This window comes from Aythya ferina, assembly GCF_964211825.1.
Source record: "Aythya ferina genome assembly, chromosome: 13".
Lineage (NCBI taxonomy): Eukaryota > Metazoa > Chordata > Aves > Anseriformes > Anatidae > Aythya > Aythya ferina.
Genome location: NC_140311.1, coordinates 14,375,559 through 14,386,096, shown reverse-complemented (window position 1 = coordinate 14,386,096; position 10,538 = coordinate 14,375,559). Strand labels below are relative to the sequence as shown.

Sequence of the window (10,538 nt, the reverse complement as noted above, 5' to 3'; positions counted from 1 at the left end):
GGGAGAGAGAGGGAGGAGCCGGATGCTGCGGGGGCGCCGCGCAGTGGCCACGCCCCCTCTGTGAGATGACCACGCCCCCTCGCGGTGAGGTGGCCCCGCCCACGGCGCCGAGGCCCCGCCCCCCGGCGCCATGCCGAAGGTGGTGTCGCGCTCCGTGGTGTGCTCCGACACCCGCGACCGCGAGGAGTACGACGACGGCGAGAAACCGCTGCACGTCTACTACTGCCTGTGCGGGCAGATGGTGCTCGTGCTGGGTGAGCGGGGCGCGGGGGGGCGGGCGGGGGGCGGGTAGGGGGCGGGCAGGGCCCCCCCTGACGGCGTGGTGCCGCAGACTGCCAGCTGGAGAAGCTGCCGATGAGGCCGCGGGACCGCGCCCGGGTGATGGACGCCGCCAAGCACGCGCACAAGTTCTGCAACGCCGAGGAGGAGGAGAGCGTCTTCCTGCGCAGGTGGGGGGCCGGGGGCCGGGGGGCTGCCGGGGGGCTGCGGTGCGCCCCGCTCAGCCGCTCAGCCCCCTCTGTGCCCCCAGGCCCGAAGGCATAGAGCGGCAGTTCAGGAAGAAGTGCGGCAAGTACGAGATGCTTCACCCTCTTATAGTACCCTTCATCCCTTAATTTTTGCTCCTGCGTGGCGGTGGCTTTCCCTTAGCATTTTTCACACCCTGCCCGCTAGGTAGCTGTAGGAGGCCAGGACGCGCGTTTTCTCGCACACAGATGTGTTTCTATTCCAGGTGTGGACTGCTGCTCTTCTATCAACACCAGCAGAAGAACGCTCCGGTGACGTTCATCGTTGATGGTGCTGTGGTCAAGTTTGGGCAGGGCTTTGGGAAAACAAACATCTATACGCAGAAGCAAGAACCTCCCAAAAAGGTATCCTGCTTTAGAGCAGTAAAAAGGCTGTCTGGGCTTTTCAAAGAGGTGTGAGTAAAATCAAATAACAGGGGAGGAAAGAAAAAAAAAGAAGAGGAAGAGAAGGACCTGTAAACAGTGACTCAGTTGTGCATCTTCTCCCTGTCTGTTTGCCTTAAGTTTATGATGCAAGAGGTTACTGGAGCTTGGAGTCCTAGCACTAAAGAACAAAACAAATTTGGCAGTCTGGACTTTGCCTTATTTTGGGGCTCAGTTACCAGAAAGTTTCCATTTGTAAATAGATCAGGCTGGTAATCTGAACGGTGATTCTCAAAATCTGGCTAATCCACTGCGTGTCAGTGAGTTTGCCTCTGATGATGACAGCTCTAAGCTCAGAAATCGTTGGGGATGCTTCTGTGCCAAATACAGAGTTCAGGAAATTTGTATGATTTGTATGAGCAGTCTTAAAAGCTTTGGAGGAGAAATAGCCCCTAGTAGCACAACTCTTCCCAGGTTTAACAAAATACTTTGCTTCTTACCTAGGTGATGATGACCAAACGGACCAAAGACATGGGCAAGTTCAGTTCTGTCACGGTCTCCACAATTGATGAAGAGGAGGAAGAGATCGAAGCAGTGAGTTTTCTCTGCCCTTGATGGCAGTCCTGTGGGCTGGGCAGTTGTCCCAGCTGGCCACCGATCAGAGCCGATGGTCGTCTCATCGTTGGGATGAGATGTTGATGCTTTAGGGTTTGCTGTTGCAATGGGGCACTGTGTGTGTTGCAGAGGGAGATTGCAGACTCCTACGCACAGAACGCAAAAGTGATCGAGAAACAGCTGGAGCGGAAGGGAATGAGCAAAAGAAGGCTACAGGAGTTGGTGAGTGCTTTGTACAGAGTTGAACACAAGTCTCAGAGATCTGTTAGCTTTGCACACAAGCTATCTGGCTGGTCAGACTATGACCAGTGCATGGCACAGTCATGTGTAACAAGTAGCTTTGGGAGGACCATTCTTCCTTTACAGGTTGTGTAGAGATATTTTTCTACCCCCCTTGAACGTAAAATTGTATGCAAGTACCTATAGAGCTAACTGAAGAGCAGACAGCAGAGATTTTGCAGGGAGACCTCCCATGGCCTGTTAGACAAGGAGCATGGAAGCAGGGCACCATGCTGAGGCTTTCTCACTCAGCACCCTTAATGCCGTGCTCTCAAGCCTGCTCGACAGATCAGGTCTCTGCCAGGAGGTATCAGGGCAAACTAGCACCGTAGTGGAGGACATGCCAGCTCAGCTGCTGCCTTCTTCAAGGGTGCCTTGAAGAATTAACAGCAAGAACGTTACAGCTGATCTTACCTGCTGTGACAGGATAGTAGGAGATGGGGGGGGGGGGGGAGGAGAGAAAAACGTGCAGCATCCACCTTAGGATAGAAGGTGTGAAATTGTGTTGTGTGCAGTTACTTTGGGGCTTTTTATAACTTTAAAGATAGTGCTCCCTTTTGGTACCACAGGGGAGGAGAGGCAGAAAAAGGCTTGAACTACTCTTGCTTCTGTGTGAGAGGCTTGCAGTGGTCAGATAAGAAGGGCAGACTTCACTGGAGCACTGAAAGGAAACATTTCCAGACATTATTTAATTGTGTCATTTTTCTTCATCAGGCTGAGTTGGAAGCCAAGAAAGCGAAGATGAAAGGAACTCTGATTGATAACCAGTTCAAATAAAGCACTCTACGTCTGCTCTGTATTTGGAGACAGGTGAAAACTACCAGGAACTTCAGCGGATTTGTTCCCAAAGACCGTGTTCAAGAGCAGTGTGCTGCAGCCAGGTTGGAGGATGAGTACCCCTCTGTGTAGGCGATGCTCTCCTGCCAATTTTATTAACTCAAATAGCACTGGGGACTTTGCTGAAACTGCTTTTCTGCACAATGGCAAGCAGTTCCAGCCAGAATATTTAGTTTTCAGAAAATCTTTGCTCGATGCCTTTGTGAGTTCAGTGCACCTTTACATATCTTTTTATTTTGAGAATTTTCAAATGTGTAAGACACCCATAAATGTACTGGAAGATAGGACAATTGTACAACAAAGAGATCGTTACAAAAGTAAGCTATGTTCATGTTGTTCATTTGGATATTTTTAAAATGTGTTCAAAACCTGCAGCATCCTCAGAGAGGTGCTATTTCAACACAGGTTAGAATGACTCTGATGCAAGGTTTAAGGATCAGGCTGCTTCTCACCCTGAGCAGCAGAGAGGCTGTCACAGGCAGTCAGCGCAAGCTTGGCTGGAGGTCTTAGTCCCTGGTGAACACTGGAAAGCTGCAGTTGTACAGAATTACACTGCCCATTACGAGAACATGAAATCAACCCTATTTTAAGCTACTGAAAACAAAACCTGCCTGGTATTACACCACTAACGAGTACAAATATATAGCTGGAAACTACTGCAATGATTGCTGATCGTTTAAGGTAGAATACATTTGCATCTCTGAATGTTCTGCAAAACAGTAGTTGCAGGTGTAAAACACGGAGAAGAAAACTTGTGAATGCATTGAACATTAAGGACTTGGACAAAGACAACAGTAAGAATCTGTATAAAATGCATTGTTTGGGAAATACTACTCTGTATCCCTCCCATGATGTAACTACACTTCACCCTGTGTCATCCCCATGTCAGTGTTGCTCTATGTGGGATTAAATGTCATGTTATGGATTTGAACTAAAATACTTCTAGGGCGTCCTTACTCTCCTGAGTATGGTTAACGACCTGTGAGCAGTGTGTACGATGCTTCATTTCTCACAGTTCTTATGAAGGATTTCCTATAATCAGTATACATTTTCCATCTGCCTTTATAACCTTAACTGGGAAACGGGTCTGCTTAGATGAAGGACGCGTGCCTCTTCCCTTGGAAAATTAATGTGTGAGGGAGGGAAGGAGCTGGCAGCCTGGGTGGGATGTATTGGTCAGTGCTGGAAGGCAGAAGTCTGGGTGCTGATTAATGCTAGGATGGGGAAACACATACTCAAGTTAACTCGAGCAGTGCTGATCTTGTGCAGTGCTGATCTTCAGCTAATCTGAAGCCTGTTTCTAGAGCCCTCATGAAGTGTTGGGTGCCTAACAGCTGGGAAGTGCTGGACAAAGGAGTGGGAACGCCTCCTTTACACAAAACACTTTTCCAAGTGCGGTAGCACAGTCCAGCCAGGTGAGGGCCTTAGGGCTCCCTAGGAGCAGCCCAAATCCCTAAATAACCTCGTCAGCCTCCCTCCAAGGAAATATTTCTCCCTGGACCTCTGGAAAGGGCAGAAGACATCCATCATTTATACACAATGTACTGCTGAATTCACCTGCCCGTTCCTCTGAAACTAGGTGTACTTAATGGCGAACACCTGTATTCAATTTTCTTTAGAAGTTTTATTGAAATTCCAAGTAAGAGCCAAAAATGGAATATAGCTTACAAGTTTGAAAAGCGATTTTGAAAATGTGATGTCTGATTGGATGCAGACTTAATCCCCAGGCGTCATAAAGGATGAAATGCAGTCCTGCTCCAAGAGACACCAAGACCAAGCGCCCACTCCAGACTAGTGTGACTTGTGTGCCTTCCTCTGGAAACACCAAAGATCAACGCTCAAGTGTGGTGTTGGCCTGGTACTAAGTCTACCACATACCTGCCAGGGTTTTCGTAGCCTTAAAAATGGGGTGCAAGTCCAGGTGGGGTTAGGAGTGGAGAAAAAGCCTGTTGGAGTGGGACTGCCAAAGCCAGGCAGGCAGGAGAAAAAAAAAGAAGAAAAACAAAAAAAACAGCAGGGAACCTGTTAAATAAAGACACAGCTGCAGATCTTGGGCTAAGGATCAGCCAACAGTTAGGTAAAGCTTACAGTTACAGTTAGGGTTAAGGTTGAGAGGGACAAAACACGGGGCTTCAGCTGAAGTGGGGCTGTAAAGGGGTGGCCAGCAGGGCTGGAACATCTCTGCAATTTGATAAGGCACAAAGAAATACGGTAAGCATGCTGCTCAGCACAAGTTGGCCAAAGTAGCTATTACAACCATCACCAACTTCTCCAGCTGCAAATCTCAAGCCCTGAGGCAGTGTTAACAGCACAGCAAAAGCGCTTTTCCTCACTTTTAGAATACCAGCCTGTGCACAGCGAGTGTTTGTTTCATTCTTGTAATTAGAGAGCTGCCTAGTTCATCTCAGGACTCTCATGGACTCGGTCAGAAAGGGGAATGTATTCTGCCAAGCTTGCCAGCTCTTTTATATTTTTAATACGCTCTAATTATGCAGTGTGTGGCTGAAACATCTACAAAACAGACTCTGACATGATACATTATTTAGCGTGTATTTCTCACCATGCTTAACTAGCCGTAGGTCACAACAATTTAAATCAAGTTGGGGTTTTCATTTCTAGCTCTAAGTTAAAAGATGTTATCTGACAACTGCAACAGGAAGCAGGGGCTCCGAGTTGAAGTGCTCGATTTAAAACAAAACGTCTTGTTACAAATAAAACTAGCTATTCTGTAAAGTTTCTTACACCCTGGTAGGAACTGGTTAAGCTGCAGTGTTCAGACCAAAGGTCAGATCTTGTGTTTCCATAAAGAACAACCTTAATTTTTATATCTCTTTAAATAGAGGTGAGTAATTTTTTTTTTCTCTTGCTGAGCTTGTATGTAAGAACTTGTCCGGATGTGGCGGTAATGCAAAGCAAAGCAGCATGTGAATTAAAAGTGGAGGAGGAAATCTACTCCAAAAATAATGTCACACACAGCCAGTCCTACCTTAATGTGTTTCATGGGTTAGTCCATTCCAATTTCCAAGAGCCTTAGGAACAACACGGTCTGAATTGCCGTGTCAGGGTAATTCCATGCGTAGCATTGCTGCCTTATTCCCCATAACCTTTTAAAAAAAAAAAAAAAAAAAACAACAAAATCCACACACAGCTTGTAAACATCGAACAGAAGCAGTAACCAGAAATCCCTGATGTTGATTGCAGTTGGAAATGGAGGCGATGCAGCGTCCCCCTGCTGCTACCCCACGCACAGGGGCAGCCCAGGAGTGCTGGGCAGGGCTCCAACAAACGGCACCCGCTGGGGCCAGGCGCCTGTTAAACATTGCTGGAGCTCTTCACGTGCTCCTGCAGTGGTGAAAGGGTAACCCAGGTGAGCTGGCACAGAGGTACTCAGCTCCCCAGCTCCATGTGCAGCCTCATGGGGTGATGCCACTCAAAAATGTTCAAAGCTCAGCCTCAAAGCATGAAGGAGGTAAATGTTTCTGGCCAGCTATTACAGCTCGCCCTGGGCTGTGCGGGTCCTGGTGTACAGACAGCTCGCTGTGACTCCCTGGGCTATTGCAGTGGCTATTAATAAACACAGCAACTTTTTTTGGTGCCTGACAAGGCAAGCAGCTGGGGAACAGTGCTGACAGACCAGCCTGAGCCCAACCAGGCACAGCTTATGCCAGTGCTATCCAAAAGGCCCATCAGGCTGCATACAGGCAGGCCCACAGCCCAGGCCAGCCCTGCCACTATTTCATCTGCACCCAGCTGCTGCTACGCATGTCAAAGTCCGATCTGCTTGTAACTTCTGTCCCCAGCACACTGGGTTTTGGGTGGATGTCAAGGGATCGATTTACCCTGCGTCCTCTCCCCTCTCCAGCTGTGGCCAGGCCAGGCCACGCAGGAGCTGCTCCAAACATTTAGCACCGCTCGGTACCTGCCCCGGCCCCTGGCAAATATTTAACACCACCCCGTGCCCAGCCTGCCTGCGTCAACAGCTTGTAAGCCGGGGATTTACAGCCAGGAGCTGCCGCCAGAGGGGCTGGGAGGAAAGCGGCACCACGGGAGCTCGCCCACCACAAACGCCAGCAAAGGTGCAGCCCCTGAGGCGCAGAGCATGACCTGAGGAACAGTCGATCCTCCTCACAGGAAAATTGTGTTTAAAAAGAAAACCTCCACAATAACAAAGCCCCTACCTCTTCAGAGATGCGTTCCTGTAGCAGGCAGGCACAGCAACAAGCCCCTGGCCCCCAGCCCACACTACTTGCTGAGGCACCAGAGGTGCCCCATGCTGCTGGCCTGTGCTCCCAGCACGGGACAAAAGCCTTCAGAAAGACCCTTTAAATCCAGGAGAGCTCAGCAGCAGGTGGCGATAACCTCTGAGAGCCCTTAATTAATTGTGTTTGCACAGCCTGCCGGGGCCCAGCACGGTGCCCGCAGCTGGTGGCACGGCTCTGCTGCTCACGGGGAATGCTCCAGCCCATTTTGTTCCTACCGCAGGTAGTGGGGAGAGCTCAACCACGGGAGCCCAAGGATGGTTGAAAAGCAGCAGCCGAGGCTCTTGAGGACTTGCAGCCTCTCTGGCATCCGCAGAGCCCCGTGCCAACCTGTGCTACTGTCCCCAGCCACAAAGTCACTCAGCCATTCTCACCGACCTGACCGTGCTGGCTGCGGGCGGCCAGCACTGCGCTTACACCCAGCTGCCCCGGTTCCATTTCAGCAGTAACAACAGCTCCTGCCCTTTGGCACGCAAGCACGTGTCTACCTGCCTCGGACAGCAGCTGAGATCAGTTTCAGTGATTAACTGTTTCCAGCAGATCTAAGCAGCCAGAGGACCAAAGAAAAGAGGCAGCGAGGAATCGCCCACTGTTGGCCTGGTGCTGGCTGCACGCAAACCAGCAGCTGTGCTCGGGCAGCTCACAGACCCCAAGAAGTCTGGGTAAAGGCCAAACCACACACACTGGGAGTCTCATTTTCCCCATACTGCCCCAGCAGCACAGAGGAATTTCCTCCCTCCTCCAGATTTGGGGCTGGGAAAAGTTTAGCTTTCAGGGGGTAAGTGATGGGTCTGGAGAGCTGGCTCGCTGCCTGCTGAACCCCGCAAGGCCACAGGAACCACCTTCTACATCCCAGTGACACAGCACCTCCGTGCAAAGGTGAATCTAGCCAGGGGCTTTAAAGAAAGAGCAGCAATTACCTGTGCTTATTTTCTCTGGCTGGGTTTTAACATGTCCAAGTAGGGAGTTCAGTTTCTAAGCCAGAGCATGTGATGCCAGCTCTTCTCTTCCAGACTGCAGTAAATATTCCTTCGACATTTCCCCAGTCTCCCAGCCATTTAGCTCAGCAGGGAGGGCCGATGCTTTGCAGGAGAAGGTTGGTTTGGGCACTTCACATTTTTAAAGAGGTTTAATCAATCCCACAGAACAGACATGCCAAAGGCAGGACTGCTGGCACAAGGCCAGCACATCCCCCTTAGTTACTACCAGTCCCCATTGCAGCACCCACTGCTGGCCTCCATCAGGGAGGAAACACTACGCAGCTTTCTCTGCAGGCTGCATTGTGTTCACCTGCTGGAGACCAGATGCAGTCTTCCTCCTCTACAATCACTATGCAGAGGTCCCTCACCCCCCTCACACTGCAGCTGCTGTGAGAACAAATACGAGACAAGGTGAATCGGTGTCAGATTTTTATTTCTTTGTACTCTTTAAACAGGAGTGACTGAAATAGAAACCATGTTTGAGTCCCATCAGGGGGGAATGACTTGAGAAAGACAGGGCAGGCGGTTGCCCCTGCCCCATGCCAACCTGTATAAATATCTGTCACTTATTAGTAACTAGACAGTTTTCATACAAGTCCATGAATGGTCATAGATAACATATTATAACATGCCAGTTCACAACAAGAAATAACTTATGTGTACTTCTTGATTTCATCATACAGAACTAAGACAAAAGCACCACCCATTCCTCGGAGTACATTGGACCATGCACCTTTGAAAAATGCCTTGGAACCCTCGTCTCGGGCAATCTTCCGCCAGCAGTCAATAGTGCCGGTGTACATTATGTCAGCTGCAGGAAACAGACAGCGTTAGGAATCAGGTGCCCATGACCCCCAAAATCCAAGTCAAAGAGGCCTAGTGTATCTGACAGTTTTACAACCTCAAGTACATTTCATTTCTTGACTTACTTTCCCCAGTACTATCATGTTAGAGAAGGAGATGGCCCAGGAGATATGCTGTTGCTGCTGGATTACCCCCAGGAGACACTGGAAGGACTGGTTTGAGCAGAAGGCAGCTACTGTTTGCTAGACACCAGCACTTCCACAACCAAAAGCTATTGCAGGCAGCCAGGCTGAGCCTGCAAGTAGGGACGTTGCTTCCTGGCCCAGAGACGCTAGTTTGCAACATCCTTGGACAAGCTCTGCCCTTCCTACATACTGAAATAAACCTGACTTGTGCATGCCACTTTACAGGAATGCTGCACAGACTGATCTGTCTGCAGGCAGATCTGCCTGACAGCTACTTCTGCAGCCCCTCCTTTAAACTGCAGGGTATGTGAGGACATCGACAGGTTTTGGCAAAAACTAAAACGCTCTGTCTTCACCTCAGATCCACCATCAACTGTTGAATCTGTTATACCCAGCATTTCCCAACACAAGGAGGTAGAAACTTACTTCCTTTACGCCCAGACTGCATCATCATGCGACGACGAACCGTATCGAAAGGATAGGAGGTCAAACCGGCAACAGCGGTAACCGTCTGAGCGATCATCCAGCTCACAACGATGTGGGTGTTCTTTGGGTCAGGAAGCATTCCTGCAGAAGAGAGGTTTGGCGTGAGAACAGCAGGTGAGCCACCAGCACACACACACTACAGGTCTGCTGCAGGCCTGCAACTCCATTTTAGCGCGATTTCACTCCACCTACCCTTTGCAGTGTCATAGATGCCAAAGTAGGCAGCTCTGTAGATAATGATGCCCTGGACGGACACGTTGAAGCCTTGGTAAAGGCCCCTGAGGCCATCCGACCGGAAGATTTTCACCAGGCAGTCACCAAGCCCGCTGAACTCTCGGTCGGCCCCAGCTTTACCCACATCGGCTGCCAGGCGGGTTCGGGCAAAGTCAAGGGGGTAGACGAAGCAGAGGGAGGTAGCGCCGGCGGCGCCTCCGGATGCCAGGTTACCGGCAAAGTACCGCCAGAACTGGGTCCGCTTGTCCACGCCACCCAGAAAGATCTGCTTGTACTTGTCCTTGAAGGCGAAGTTAAGCGCCTGGGTGGGGAAGTACCGGATCACGTTGGCCAGGTTGCCGCGCCAGAAGGAAAGGACGCCCTGCTCCCTCGGGATGCGCACCACGCAGTCGATGATGCCCTTGTACTGCTTGTCGGCGGCGATCTGCTTGCTGGCGTGCTGCACCTGCGGGGGCCGACACACGGCCGTCAGCTCCGCTCCCCGCGCCCACCCGCCGCCCCCCTCCCCATCTCCTTGCGGCGACCTTGGGGCGGCCGCGGCCCCCGTCCCCGCCGCTCACCTGCAGCAGCAGCTTGACCCTCTCGATGGGGGCGACGGCCGTCTTGGAGATGGCTGCCGCCACCCCTCCGGCGAGGAAATCCTTGAGGAAGGACACGGCCGCATCTGCCATGGCGGGAGGCGGCGAGGCGAGGCCGGGCGAGGCGCGGGCGGGAGGCGGCGCTGCGGCGGTAGCGGGGCGCGCTGCCGAAATGGCCGCCTTATATAGGGGCGGCGGCGGACACGTGGGCGGTGGCGCGCCACCGCGCCGCGTCCCGCCCGCCCATTGGCGGAAGAAGGGGGGCGGGACCGCCGCAGCGGGGCGGGGCCGGCGCGGCAGCCAATGAGCGGCGGGGCTCATCGCAGCGTGCGGGAAGCGCCGCGGCCGGCCGGGGGCAGCGGGCAGGGCCGGGCCGGCAGCGGGAGGCTCCGCA

General features: G+C 51.7%; 2 protein-coding genes across 2 annotated transcripts; one reads left to right on the top strand and one right to left on the bottom strand.

Moving 5' to 3' along the window:
* The first annotated feature begins 40 nt into the window (after nt 1–40).
* On the top strand, nt 41–3,555 carry STEEP1 (STING1 ER exit protein 1). Its single transcript, XM_084534820.1, has 7 exons — nt 41–254; nt 332–449; nt 530–571; nt 731–869; nt 1,392–1,481; nt 1,632–1,724; nt 2,496–3,555. Exons 1-7 carry the CDS (start codon nt 131–133, stop codon nt 2,556–2,558), a joined length of 669 nt encoding a protein of 222 aa, XP_084390946.1. The 5' UTR covers nt 41–130; the 3' UTR covers nt 2,559–3,555.
* A 4,718-nt stretch (nt 3,556–8,273) lies between these two features.
* Nucleotides 8,274–10,303, bottom strand: SLC25A5 (solute carrier family 25 member 5). The gene is made up of 4 exons (XM_084534810.1): nt 10,127–10,303; nt 9,525–10,011; nt 9,273–9,413; nt 8,274–8,668 (listed from the first exon to the last, which is right to left on the bottom strand). Exons 1-4 carry the CDS (start codon nt 10,235–10,237, stop codon nt 8,511–8,513), a joined length of 897 nt encoding a protein of 298 aa, XP_084390936.1. The 5' UTR covers nt 10,238–10,303; the 3' UTR covers nt 8,274–8,510.
* Nucleotides 10,304–10,538: the final 235 nt, after the last annotated feature.

What these genes read in the sequence shown, in the direction of transcription:
- STEEP1 (XM_084534820.1), top strand. Translation starts at nt 131, where the DNA reads ATGCCGAAGGTGGTGTCGCGCTCCGTGGTGTGCTCCGACACCCGCGAC. An exon ending in AGCAAGAACCTCCCAAAAAG is followed by an intron (nt 870 to 1,391) that starts GTATCCTGCTTT and finishes CTTCTTACCTAG; the next exon opens with GTGATGATGACCAAACGGAC. An exon ending in AAAGAAGGCTACAGGAGTTG is followed by an intron (nt 1,725 to 2,495) that starts GTGAGTGCTTTG and finishes TTTCTTCATCAG; the next exon opens with GCTGAGTTGGAAGCCAAGAA.
- SLC25A5 (XM_084534810.1), bottom strand. Translation starts at nt 10,237, where the DNA reads ATGGCAGATGCGGCCGTGTCCTTCCTCAAGGATTTCCTCGCCGGAGGG. An exon ending in CATCTATGACACTGCAAAGG is followed by an intron (nt 9,414 to 9,524) that starts GTAGGTGGAGTG and finishes TCTCTTCTGCAG; the next exon opens with GAATGCTTCCTGACCCAAAG. An exon ending in GCAGTCTGGGCGTAAAGGAA is followed by an intron (nt 8,669 to 9,272) that starts GTAAGTTTCTAC and finishes TGTTTCCTGCAG; the next exon opens with CTGACATAATGTACACCGGC.